At 37.0% G+C, this 12,931-nt stretch overlaps 2 protein-coding genes across 2 annotated transcripts in view; both read right to left on the reverse strand.

Annotated features, from left to right (window-relative positions):
• Nucleotides 1–1,792, reverse strand: part of LOC138704404 (peptide transporter family 1) — a 168,236-nt gene extending 166,444 nt beyond the window's left edge. The window contains exon 1 of the mRNA XM_069832250.1: nucleotides 1,638–1,792. Within this exon, the coding sequence (XP_069688351.1) occupies nucleotides 1,638–1,695 (58 nt within the window). The 5' untranslated portion in view covers nucleotides 1,696–1,792. The remainder of the gene's footprint in view (nucleotides 1–1,637) is intronic.
• A 6,001-nt stretch (nucleotides 1,793–7,793) lies between these two features.
• The window catches only part of LOC138704405 (solute carrier family 15 member 1-like), a 38,101-nt gene continuing 32,963 nt past the window's right edge, over nucleotides 7,794–12,931 (reverse strand). The window contains exon 13 of the mRNA XM_069832252.1: nucleotides 7,794–8,273. Within this exon, the coding sequence (XP_069688353.1) occupies nucleotides 8,112–8,273 (162 nt within the window). The 3' untranslated portion in view covers nucleotides 7,794–8,111. The remainder of the gene's footprint in view (nucleotides 8,274–12,931) is intronic.

A 12,931-nucleotide genomic window follows, 5' to 3' on the forward strand; every position in this document is an offset into this window, starting at 1 on the left:
ACGGAAAATGAAATTTGTAGAAACAAAAGCCGCCCTAAATAAGGGTTCGATAGATCGGCCCACTAATCAATTCATAAAGAATAATAAGTAAACAAAACAATTTTGTGACACTTGGAAAGAAAAAGAAAAAAACATTAAGATAAGAAAACGTAGGAAATCATTTACAATAAAAATTTTGTTGGGTACAAATGATTACTAATTATAGCTAAGGATGATTTTAACACGTAAGATCCCATGGCATCAATCGTTGCATCAGAAATTTTGTATTGTTTAAGTTGATTTAAAGTTTCACGTGGGATCGTGCCACGGGCACCGAACACGAGCCCAAAAACTGTCCTTGCAATTTTTAAATACAATGAAACTTTTTCTGTCCGTAGACAACTGTGATACAATGCTTTGTGCAAAGTTTGAGGCATCAGAACTTCATAGTGTTTAAATTAAAAATATTTAAATTTATCGTATTTTCATAAAATTATCAACTTTAAACTGTTGTGGCTCCGAAACCCTTTCACCCAATGATCAAAATCATGGTTTATTTTGATGCTGAGAAGTTTATATTGACATATAAAGAGATTTTCTTACTTTTTATGGAAATGGAGAAATTTAGATTCTTCTTCATTAAGACGCCTTTGCCCACGAAAAAATATTTTAAAAATGTATGGTTAGATTCCGCTTTGAAAGTACAAATAAAGGAAATAAATAGTACGCGCGTGAACTAACCAGCTGACTGTGAGGCGGGAGTTAGCCGAGACAAGCAAGGCCAGGAGACAAACACGTGATGTTTCGTCTAGTAGCGCATAGCTGGGCTGTGCTAGCTTTATCACAAGTTTTCATAAACACAGGAGTAAAATGACTCCCAAAGCTCGTTTATCTTCAGCTCTCGGCCAGTGCGTGCGGTACTGCGCCGTTCAAGTCTAGGCGTGTGAAAATAATCTATTTAATACCCTCGAAACTTATTGCCGAGCCACTAAGCAAACAATGCCGAATCCCTCTTAATAATGCAAGGTTTTTTCTCAATATTTTTTACATTTTTACATATTGGCAAGAAGCCTAAAAGTAAGTAAAATCAGATTACCTGTCTCTCTGTGTACAATAAAAATAAGGATTACTTCTTATCATAACCTACCAAATGTCAGCTTCAAAATAAGCTCTCGTTCAATGTTCTGCAGTAAATGGTTCCAGAGTTCTGAGCGCTGAAAGAGGCTTGTTTTTATAAAATACGCTAAATTTGTCGCTCAATAGTACGAAAACCGTTTGACTTTCGATAGTATATTTTTGAACATGGACTGTCCTCAGCACCTTGTATAAATAGGGGAAAAAAATTAGAGTATTAAAAAAATGGAAGGTTTTTTACTGATCGATTTCATATGGAATAGCCCATACGTAGTAAATATGCATCCATAGATAGTTGCTAACCACTAGGATCGCTAATATCGCCTCATTACAAACAATGCGAAATAGTACCTGCACAGTCTATTGTTCCTAGCACCCTCACAACTCAAGCTTCGTGACTGTATATACTAGCCTGTGGTAATAACTAAAACCAATGTTCATTTTTTTTAAACAAAACAATTTCCGCAGAAAACAAAAGCAAGCTAGTGACTTCAATGCGTTGAAAGGTTTCTATGGCTACTCACGCGCTGGGCTCTCAGTGGACGGAGGCTGATCCTCCATTTTCTTTTCACTGCTGTCCATTTTATTCCAGAAGTTTACAGAACCGAGGCAACAATCGAAATGAGAAAATTTATTATGCGTCTTTCCTCCTTTATAAACTTCCTGGCTTCATCCAGGACAAAGCATAATCCTTTAAAAGATGACGAAATATTTTATCTGATATCTATCAATCGTTATCTTGACAGAAAGCGTGTCAACAGCTCAGAGCGGACTAAGAATTTCATCGGACATATTCACATGATTAATTGTGATTAGAGGGAAACCCGTGCCAGCACGTTTATCTGATTTTTATCAGATAATTTGTTTTTGAATCCCGTTAGCATGTGACAATGGAATAATGTAGACGAACACGCAGGATTGTGCAAAGTTGATAGCATGATCATTACAGGACAACTAAGGAAAAATAGTTTATTAACGCAGGGAACAATGTGATTCTGTTCATCTCAACCCGTCTTTAAGCAGTTCGTTCAACCCTGCTCTATCTCTATTAATCGAGATGAAGATAAACATGGCGGATCTAAAAATGTTATTTTTGGAGAGCCCGCTTAAAACTTAAAAACAATCTTTACCTTTTATCAGTGGCGAAGCCCTTAAGCGACTATTTTAGGCTTAATAAAAACAAATCCGTGGCGCCACAGCCCTTGAAGGGCCCAGATCGACTGGCCTCACGTTCACATGCCGAAGCAGAGATGGACGATCATGCAACCAGAATGGAGGTATAGTATGGTTAGCATGATGATCCCCCAGCCGTTATAGTTGGCTTTCTTTTTTTTTTTTTTTAGTAGGTTATTTTACTAGTACAGCAGAGTCCGTATAGGTCAGTTTCTGTCAGATGCGTTTCCAATTCACTGTGGGCTAAAGAAAGGAGATGCACTATCACCTTTACTTTTTAACTTTGCTCTAGAGTATGCCATTAGGAAAGTCCAGGATAACAGAGAGGGTTTGGAATTGAACGGGTTACATCAGCTGCTTGTCTATGCGGATGACGTGAATATGTTAGGAGAAAATCCACAAACGATTAGGGAAAACACGGAAATTTTACTGGAAGCAAGTAAAGAGATAGGTTTGGAAGTAAATCCCGAAAAGAAAAAGTATATGATTATGTCTCGTGACCAGAATATTGTACGAAATGGAAATATAAAAATTGAAAATTTATCTTTTGAAGAGGTGGAAAAATTCAAATATCTGGGAGCAACAGTAACAAATATAAATGATACTCGGGAGGAAATTAAACGCAGAATAAATATGGGAAATGCGTGTTATTATTCGGTTGAGAAGCTTTTATCATCCAGTCTGCTGTCAAAAAATCTGAAAGTTAGAATTTATAAAACAGTTATATTACCGGTTGTTCTGTATGGTTGTGAAACTTGGACTCTCACTTTGAGAGAGGAACAGAGATTAAGGGTCTTTGAGAATAAGGTGCTTAGGAAAATATTTGGGGCTAAGCGGGATGAAGTTACAGGAGAATGGAGAAAGTTACACAACACAGAACTGCACGCATTGTATTCTTCACCTGACATAATTAGGAATATTAAATCCAGACGTTTGAGATGGGCAGGGCATGTAGCACGTATGGGCGAATCCAGAAATGCATATAGAGTGTTAGTTGGGAGGCCGGAGGGAAAAAGATCTTTAGGGAGGCCGAGACGTAGATGGTAGGATAATATTAAAATGGATTTGAGGGAGGTGGGATATGATGATAGAGACTGGATTAATCTTGCACAGGATAGGGACCAATCGCGGGCTTATGTGAGGGCGGCAATGAACCTGCGGGTTCCTTAAAAGCCAGTAAGTAAGTAAGTAAGTAAGTAAGTAAGTAAGTAAGTAAGTAAGTAAGTAAGTAAGTAAGTAAGTAAGTAAGTAAGTAAGTAAGTAAGTAAGTAAGGTTATTTTACGACGCTTTATTAACATCTAGGTTATTTAGCGTCTGAATGAAATGAAGGTGATAATGCCAGTTAAATGAGTCCGGGGTCCAGCACCGAAAGTTACCCAGCATTTGCTCTTATTGGGTTGAGGGAAAACCCCGGAAAAACCCTCAACCAGGTAACTTGCCCCGACCGAGAAGCGAACCCGGGCCACCTGGTTTCGCGGCCAGACGCGCTAGCCGTTACTCCACAGGTGTGGTCTATAGCTGGATTTCGCTACCTAGCGTAGCTCCTCAAGCGCATCACGATGCTGGGTGGGCACCGGTCCCAGACACTGGCCGAAATTTCTTCCCCATGAGGACTCGAACCAACGCGCATTCCGTAACGCAAGATCTAGGCAGGATGCCTTAGATCACGACGCCACGGCGCGAGACGGCTTTTGAGGTTTAGCCTTCCCAAAAAATTGGAGTTATTATTCTTAGTAACAGTAGGCCTATAAATTCGTAGTAACGATACAGGGTGTACCACGAGGTTTTCCCCAGGTTTATGGAGGTGATTCCTGATGTTATTTGGAACAGGAGGTTACTATACGACGCTTTATCAACATCTCAGATTATTTAGCGTCTAAATGAGATGAACATGATAATACCGGTGAAATGAGTCCGGGGTCCAACACCGAAAGTTACCCAGCATTTGCTCGTATTGGGTTGAGGGAAAACCCCGGAAAAACCTCAACCAGGTAACTTGCTCCGACCGGGAATCGAACTGTTTGCGTAGGACTGACTGTAACGATCAAACAGTAAGGAGTAGCCTATATAAGCGAAGCGAGTGATACGTTCCCATAACAACAAGCACGTTGTTGATACTGCAGTCGCTGATTGCATGTGAGGTTACGAAATGCTACACGCGCGGTTCACACCTGTGTGAATCTTTGTCGTCTTCAGATGCAGGGAGGAAATTTTGAACATTTGCTTTAAATCCACTCTACATGCAAGAGACTGGTACAAAATTAAACACTTGTTTGTATTCTAACTATGATTTCCATTTTTTTCAGTGACATCCTCAAATAAAAATTGTTTTCTACTTTTTTTCAAATTGCCGTAACTCCTTAATTATGAATGTCACCCCATTACTGTATTTACATTTTTTTGTTCCAAATAACACCAGGAATCACCTCAATAAACCGGGGGAAAACCTCGTGATACACCCTGTATATTGTAACACTTTACTGCACTCCGATCCTTCCATATATCAAGTTCACTGTTGGCAGCCATTCCAGTATGGAGAGAACAGTGAGGCTTAAGGCAAAAGCCTCAAAAGGTGTTGACTCGCAAGCTTGAAGGAGAACCCGGGAGGTGGTATCGATTCGCTACATCTCCGTACTAAACGCGGCTAGCCTTCCGTCACAATATTACATCGAGCTATATTGGTGTTCTGTGAAAGTGCTGCGTTGTTGAGTTTAGTTTAATCAAAAGTGCATGCATGTGTGTTACATATTAATTTTGCGTAAAATGGTTCATACTGAGAGAACACTGAGGTCATTATTTGGAGAAAAGAGAAATCGTTTTCGAGTTGGACGTATGAAACAAAATACCTGTGCTTACAAATGTAGATCGACACCAGATTTATATATTAACATAGCGGATGGAGGAACAAAAAATAGACATTTTCAATTTTCATGGTATAAGAAATATCCTTGGCTAACAGGGTGCTCTGAGACAAATACGTTATATCTATATTCTGTTTGGGGGTGAAATGAGTGGTCATCAACTTCTTGTGGGGGTCTGTGTCACAAATAATGTTGATAGAAAAGCCGATAAACATCTGATCTGTAAGAAGATACAAGATAAGCCAATTTTTTTGTGCGAGATCGTGCGTATTTGCTTGGTTTCCGCACAAAACCAATCCGCGGAAAGTCTAAAATTCCACATTCAGTATTCCCAACGTAACACACAACAATTTCCCTCTTCTTACCGCTTAAGTGACATATTGATTTTACTGCTTTAGGCTTTTAACATATTATTTTTACAGGCGTTCAATATAGTAATAATTATAAAATAGAAACTTACCACTGCAATTTCACCTAAATTGCACTGTTAATTATTGTTTCTAAATATTTGCAAAAATTAAGTAAACTCTAAATCATTACATAACCTTACCGTTTGTTTTAAGTTCGCATTTATAGACTGGGAGGAAAAAAAAAGAGAGACGTATATCACGGCCTGCTGGAGTATAGTAAACACAGAAAACATTTTAAAGCAACAATGTTGAAGATAGATATTTTTGTTTTGCAAATTTGCCGTCATTGAACAGAAACCAAGATGGAGATTTCATTGCAACTAATTAGAAATTCCTCTATCAGGTATGTAATAAACGATCTTCGCACTACGTTTCGCTTTTTCAAATTTTTCCTCGAACATGAAAACTTCAACATACCGCTCTTGTAACGCATATTACTATTGTCATTATACATACAGGGTCCGGCAGTTGGCTCTGAGAAATTTCAGCATACTGTTCTAAAGTGACTATAACGTTTACAAATATAAAATAACACAGGATATGGCTTGAACAATGCAATTTATTGGCATGTCATTATTTTTTTAAATTACACATTTCAAGTGATCCCCTCCGTAGCTATCTTAAGGTTTGTTGCAATCTTACTCGAAAATTCTTCATGACACGTTGCAATAAACCTGCGACTTCTGCCTGCAGCCTGTTTTTTTGAGATCCTGGATACAGCGTGATCTAGCTTGAAACACCCTTTCTTTGAGGTACCCCACAGAAAAAAATCAGCAGCTTTAAGGTCTGGGGATCGAGCCGGCCAATTGGTAACGCCAACTGAGGAATTAAGCGTCCAGGGAAAAGATTTCTCAATGACTGCACAGCTGATAACTCGTACGACAAGAGTCGTAAAAATATTTTGTTTCTATAAAAATATTTCGGTCTAAATACAAGGTTTGACGTGTCTAAGCTTATTGTCCAAAATCCCCTCATTCAATTTTAATTGCAATTATGCGTTACTTTTGAAACACCCTGTACTTACTGGCTTTTAAGGAACCCGGAGGTTCATTGCCGCCCTCACATAACCCCGCCATTGGTCCCTATCCTGAGCAAGATTAATCCATTCTCTATCATCATATCCCACCTCCCTCAAATCCATTTTAATATTATCTTCTCATCTACATCTCGGCCTCCCCAAAGGTCTTTTTCCCTCCGGCCTCCCAATTCACACTCTATACACATTTCTGGATTCGCCCATACGTGCTACATGCCCTGCCCATCTCAAACGTCTGGATTTAATGTTCCTAATTATGTCAGGTGAAGAATACAATGCGTGCAGTTCTGCGTTGTGTAACTTTCTCCATTCTCCTGTAACTTCATCCCTCTTAGCCCCAAATATTTTCCTAAGCACCTTATTCTCAAACACCCTTAACCTATGTTCCTCTCTCAGAGTGAGAGTCCAAGTTTCACAACCATACAGAACAACCGGTAATATAACTGTTTTATAAATTCTAACTTTCAGATTTTTTGACAGCAGACTGGATGATAAAAGCTTCTCAACCGAATAATAACAGGCATTTTCCATATTTATTCTGTGTTTAATTTCCTCCCGAGTGTCATTTATATTTGTTACTGCTGCTCCAAGATATTTGAACTTCTCCACCTCTTCAAAGGATAAATTTCCAATTTTTATATTTCCATTTCGTACAATATTCTGGTCACGAGTCATAATCATATACTTTGTCTTTTCGGGATTTACTTCCAAACCTATCTCTTTACTTGCTTCAAGTAAAATTCCCGTGTTTTTCCTAATTGTTTATGGATTTTCTCCTAACATATTCACGTCATCCGCATAGACAAGCAGCTGATGTGACCCGTTCAATTCCAAACCCTCTCTGTTATCCTGGACTTTCCTAATGGCATACTCTAGAGCAAAGTTAAAAAGTAAAGATGATAGTGCATCTCCTTGCTTTAGCCCACAGTGAATTGGAAACGCATCTGACAGAAACTGACCTATACGAACTCTGCTGTACGTTTCACTGAGACACATTTTAATTAATCGAACTAGTTTCTTGGGAATACCAAATTCAATAAGAATATCATATAATACTTCTGTCTTAACCGAGTCATACGCCTTTTTGAATGAAACACTCTGTATAATTATTTTTAATTGAAGCAAAAAATTTATATATATAATAAATACATTTTTATTAATAAAAAGTGACTATATGCCATAATATTTCTACAGTACGAATCAGTACAAAAGTATGTACGAAAAAGGGAATAAAAATAAAAACAAAATAAAAACGCCGGTCATCTATACACAATATGCATAAATAGGATAAACGTTCACTTAGCACACTAGAACTAGAATGTAGCTGAAGTTGTTACTTTCCTTGCCGATTATAAGTTAAATAAACGTAAGTTTGTACACATTCTTACATAATAAATCACATTTCAAGTTGAGATAAAATAATGTAACAACAAGGTGCAAACATTAAAATAACGTATATGTACATTAAATCAATGTTGGACCACGAATAGAATTTACTTTAATGTATATGCCTTGCGTCACTTCCCCGCAGCTTCCAGCAGCGGCTGGCTCTCTTCGCATTGCATGACGCTGCTGGAGCCGTCTGCCTCCAGGTTCACATAATTGTACCCGGTGCACATCATCGCGAAAAGCGTCATGTCCACGAAAATGAGACCGGCGAACAGGAAGAATTCATAGGCCTAAGGAGAAACATTTACCATGTTAGGCTAACATAAAAATTTAAACGATACTGTCTTGTCGGGGTTACTTCGCTTTTATATATATACAGGATGATTCACGAGGAAAGGTAAAAAATTTAGGATACGATATCTTAGGCCATTTTGAGTGAAAAAGTTCATATGAACATAGGTCCGTTTTCGAACGATGGCAGAGCTAGATGCATTTTTTTGGGAAAACGTCTCGCCCCAATGTGAATCAGACGTTACCATATGCTGCCGACGTGAGACAAGGTCAAGGTCGCAATGAATGACTTAACATTGGAATCTGCATTGTCAGCGGTGTAGATAAGAGGAAGAAACCGGGTGGTGGGGCATTACAAATGTCCAATCACCTGCCCTTGTCTGATGTAATGACACAGAACCCGCAGATAACACAAATAGCCTACACTATCATCAATTCACAGTCAGCTACCTACAGTACAGTAGTTATACAGGTACAGTTATCGGAAGTGTTAAGTTGTGTTTTTCAAGATGCCTTATAAATTTTCGACTGCAGAATACGCCGATATTGTGTATGTTTATGGTTTGTGCGATGGAGTTCCTTGCGTGCCATTGCTGAACATGAACGACGCTTTCCAAACAGAAGGGTACCATATCGAAGAGTACTTACTGTCTATGGGGTTGGATGAAAGACTTGGTATAGCAAAGGAAGGGGGAAACGAGAGAGGCGCTAATCGACCTATTTTGGATGCGGCATAAAGAACAGCCACGTGCAACTCTCCCGAGCGATGAGCGCGATTCACGCCCGAGCGCAACAGTGCATTGAAGCAGAAGGAGATGCCTTTGAAAAAGTGCGAAAACATCGACCACGACTTCTAGAATATTAGGTATGTATGCATACGTGAATATAAACTTTAAATTTGTCCGTTATCTGTCTCTAAATGCGAATTAGTAAAATGGAATCTTAGAAGTTTTTGTGAAATCAAAGAGCCATATCTCCGTAATAGTTCGAAAACGGACCTATATTCATATGAACTTTTTGACTCAGAATGACTTCAGAATTCACATCCTAAATTTTTTATCTTTCCTCGGGAATCACTCTGTATGTATATATATATTTTTTCTCATTTAGGTTGTCTCAATAATTTGCACTTTATGACATTATTATTTTTATAATAATAATAATAATAATAATAATAATAATAATAATTAGCAGGGAACGGATTTATATGGACTAAAAATATATGAAATATGTAAATATATATGTAGTTATTTTTACCAAAATATGGAATTAAATATGGATTTTTACCAAAATATGGAATTAAATATGGACTTAAAATTATAAAAAAATGACTATGTACGTTAAATATTGGTACATTTTAATCAAACTAAACAAAAAATATAATGGACGTACCTTATCTTCCAATGTAGTTTCAACAAAACACAATTTTTATTGTCTGTTACCATAACAATAGGTTACAAACATTTCTTTCAAGTGCTGAAAAGTGAATCTTCTTCTATTGTCTCTGAGGATAGATTTATACTGACTAAAAGAGCGTTCGACGTCACAAGAAGTAACTGGTACATAATTCAATTTCACAATGTCTGCTGGGGATAAGTCCAAGTTAATCTTCACTGTTGATTCACCACTCATCACAGCAACAACCTTTTGTAGTTCTTCATATCCAGGGTTTTTTGAAAGTACAGTGTCCACCTTAGCTCTTACTGCATCTGCAACTTTACCTCTACCACGATTCAGTTGTTCCACAGTACTATTTATAATTTCAAAACTTTCAGATAGTGAAAGGTGCCTATTTTGGAGACTTTTGAGCGTTTTTATGATGCATGAAAATGTATGCTGAATGTGAGCTAAGTCATTCTTCACACTTATGTCACAGGTAACTGTTTTCGCAGTATCAATTGAGACTGCATCTTCAGAGTCCAATGCAAGGAGAACATTGTTAATAGAGTCTATATGTTCGGCATAATATTCAACTGCTTCTAGCCATGTACCCCATCTAGTTAAAATTGGCTTTGGTGGCAATGGAATTTCAGGGTACATTTCTTTCAACACGTTAACTCTACTGGGAGCTTTGAGAAATACTTTTTTCACTGATGAAATCAACAAATCTACTTTAGGGAAATTGTCTCTGACCACTTCTGCCACACGATGAAATGCATGCGCCACACAAGTAAAATGAGTCAATTTAGGATATACAACAGATAATGCTTGTCCAGCTTTGACCATATAAGGGGCAGCATCGCTAATAAAGAATAACACATTATCGTACATAATACCCTTTGGCCACAGGATACCCATAGCTTCGTTGAACAGTTTAACTATAGTTTTGTTATTGCACTTTTCTAGAACATCACAATGTAAAAGAATTCGTTCAGAATATTGTTCACTTAACAAACCGATAACTACATTACCAACAAGTCTACCTTCTTTGTCGGGAGTCTCATCAATGGAAACCCAAATTGAACTATCTTTAATTTCATCTCTTATCTTCTGTATTGTCTCATCGTAGATGGATGGAGCATACGTCTTCCTAAGTGTTGACTCATCCGGGATTGTATGTTGAGTATATTTTTCAAGGAATTCCCTGAAGACCTTATTCTTTAGTTTGTAGAGAGGAATATCAGCAGAGATGAGAGAACGGCACAGGTCGATGTTAAACTCAGATCTTACATTCGATGTTGTTGGTTGTGTTAAAAACAATTGTCTCTGCTTGGAATTTAGTTGTTTGTTGGCCTGATGTTTACTAGTTGTAATGTGTTGTTGCACCAGGAACTTTTGTGTAGATGATACTGCACACTGACACAAATTACAAAATAATATTTTATTGTCAGTTGATAAACCATCTTCTTTAAATTCTGAAATGTAACTTGTTAGTTTTGATTTTAAATTGACTGAATGACGTACTTTTGGCATATTTACCGTCTTTATAGTATGATTTACAAAACTGAACCTATGTGTACTCTGACTGGCATTTAACTGTTGAGCTGCACAACTGAAGTCTGTTAAAAATTTTAAATTAAATTAATACAGTTTTGTAACTTACTTTCCCATTGTTGATAGGACTGCTAATTTTCAAATAACTCTGATGTTAAAGGGATTACTGAACATGTGTTTAAATCTCTATTGTTGAAATGTATTTTTAAAAGTTAATGGAATTTTGTTTTGTTTTATTGTTAAACCTAATATAATATGGACTGTTTTATATGAAATATGGAAAATATATGGAAATTAACGAAAATATGTACTAAACTCTAAAATATGGAAAAATATGGAAAATAAAAGTAGGATTTTTCAACCCTACACATTGTGAAACATAAAGATAATGCAAAATATAAATTATATTAGCTTTATAAGTAAATATGTATTTACATATAAATCCTTTCCCTGATAATTAGTATTATTATTGTTTAGTCCGTTGTCCGAAGACGGTTTGAACCTCATAAGTGACACCAATAAGGCATCGCTCATGACGCAACTGAGCCAGGAGATAATGGAGTACGGTGGCCAGTCCCTTTCCCCTCCAATGCATACATCGCTGATTAGTAACATGTCGTTACCTCAGAACAACAGTGGGATATCTTGCAAAAATCATATTTTAAATAATGAGGATAAAAATTGCTATTGAACATCGAGTCCAATGTGTAAACAAAGTTTTGATTTAATATGAAGCTAAAACAACAAGAAACTTTGTTTACACATTGCACTCGATGTTCAATAGCAATTTTAATCCTCATTATTTAAAATATGATTTTTGCAAGATACCCCACTGTTGTTCTGAGGTAACGATATTACATCAATCAGACTATTATTATTATTATTATTATTATTATTATTATTATTATTATTATTATTATTATTATTATTGTTATTATTAACTAATATAGTGCCTCTGGTTGAGGTTCTGGCTAATATGTAGATAAAAAAATGATCTGCTGCCGTGCATTTTTTAAAAAGTGGAGCGAAGTACTCATATGATGGGTTTTCAGCCTTCAAAATTAACACTTATGCCTACAGATGAAGTATTCATTATTGAGCATTTAAAAATATTTGAACTTAAAAAAAAATAATGAAAGCAATGAAACAATGAACTCTGTGGAATATAGAGGGAAAAATTGGATCGGTGTCTGGCAGAGTTCCCAGGTAGTTCAGTTGGTGCAGCATTGGTACGTTTAACCAAAGGTCCCGGGTTCGATGCCTGGCCCTGGAACAATTTTTCCCTCGAAATTATTCAAATCAACTTTACAGGGAGTTATACCTGAAAGCTTGATTTTCATAATACACGTCACTGTTCGTTAACAGAAAACCACAATTTAAGTCACACGGAGTTAGTGTGCACTCAATGTTGGTTGCTTGACGGTTGTCAGCCCACTTTGAGGTCTGTGGAATATAGAGGGAAAAATTGGATCGGTGTCTGGCAGAGTTCCCGGGTAGCTCAGTTGGTGGAGCATTGGTACGTTTAACCAAAGGTCCCAGGTTCGATGCCTGGCCCCGGAACAATTTTTTCCCTCGAAATTATTCAATTCTGGTATAGTTCTTATGTATATAAAACAAAGACACAGTCTAAAATGTTTTAATACAGGTATTATTTTTATACTTGTATTAAAGGTTAACCACTTTTATTTAATGTTGAAATCCAGGTGACATTTATAAACGACAT

Source organism: Periplaneta americana, chromosome 8 (genome assembly GCF_040183065.1).
Source record: "Periplaneta americana isolate PAMFEO1 chromosome 8, P.americana_PAMFEO1_priV1, whole genome shotgun sequence".
Classification (NCBI taxonomy): domain Eukaryota; kingdom Metazoa; phylum Arthropoda; class Insecta; order Blattodea; family Blattidae; genus Periplaneta; species Periplaneta americana.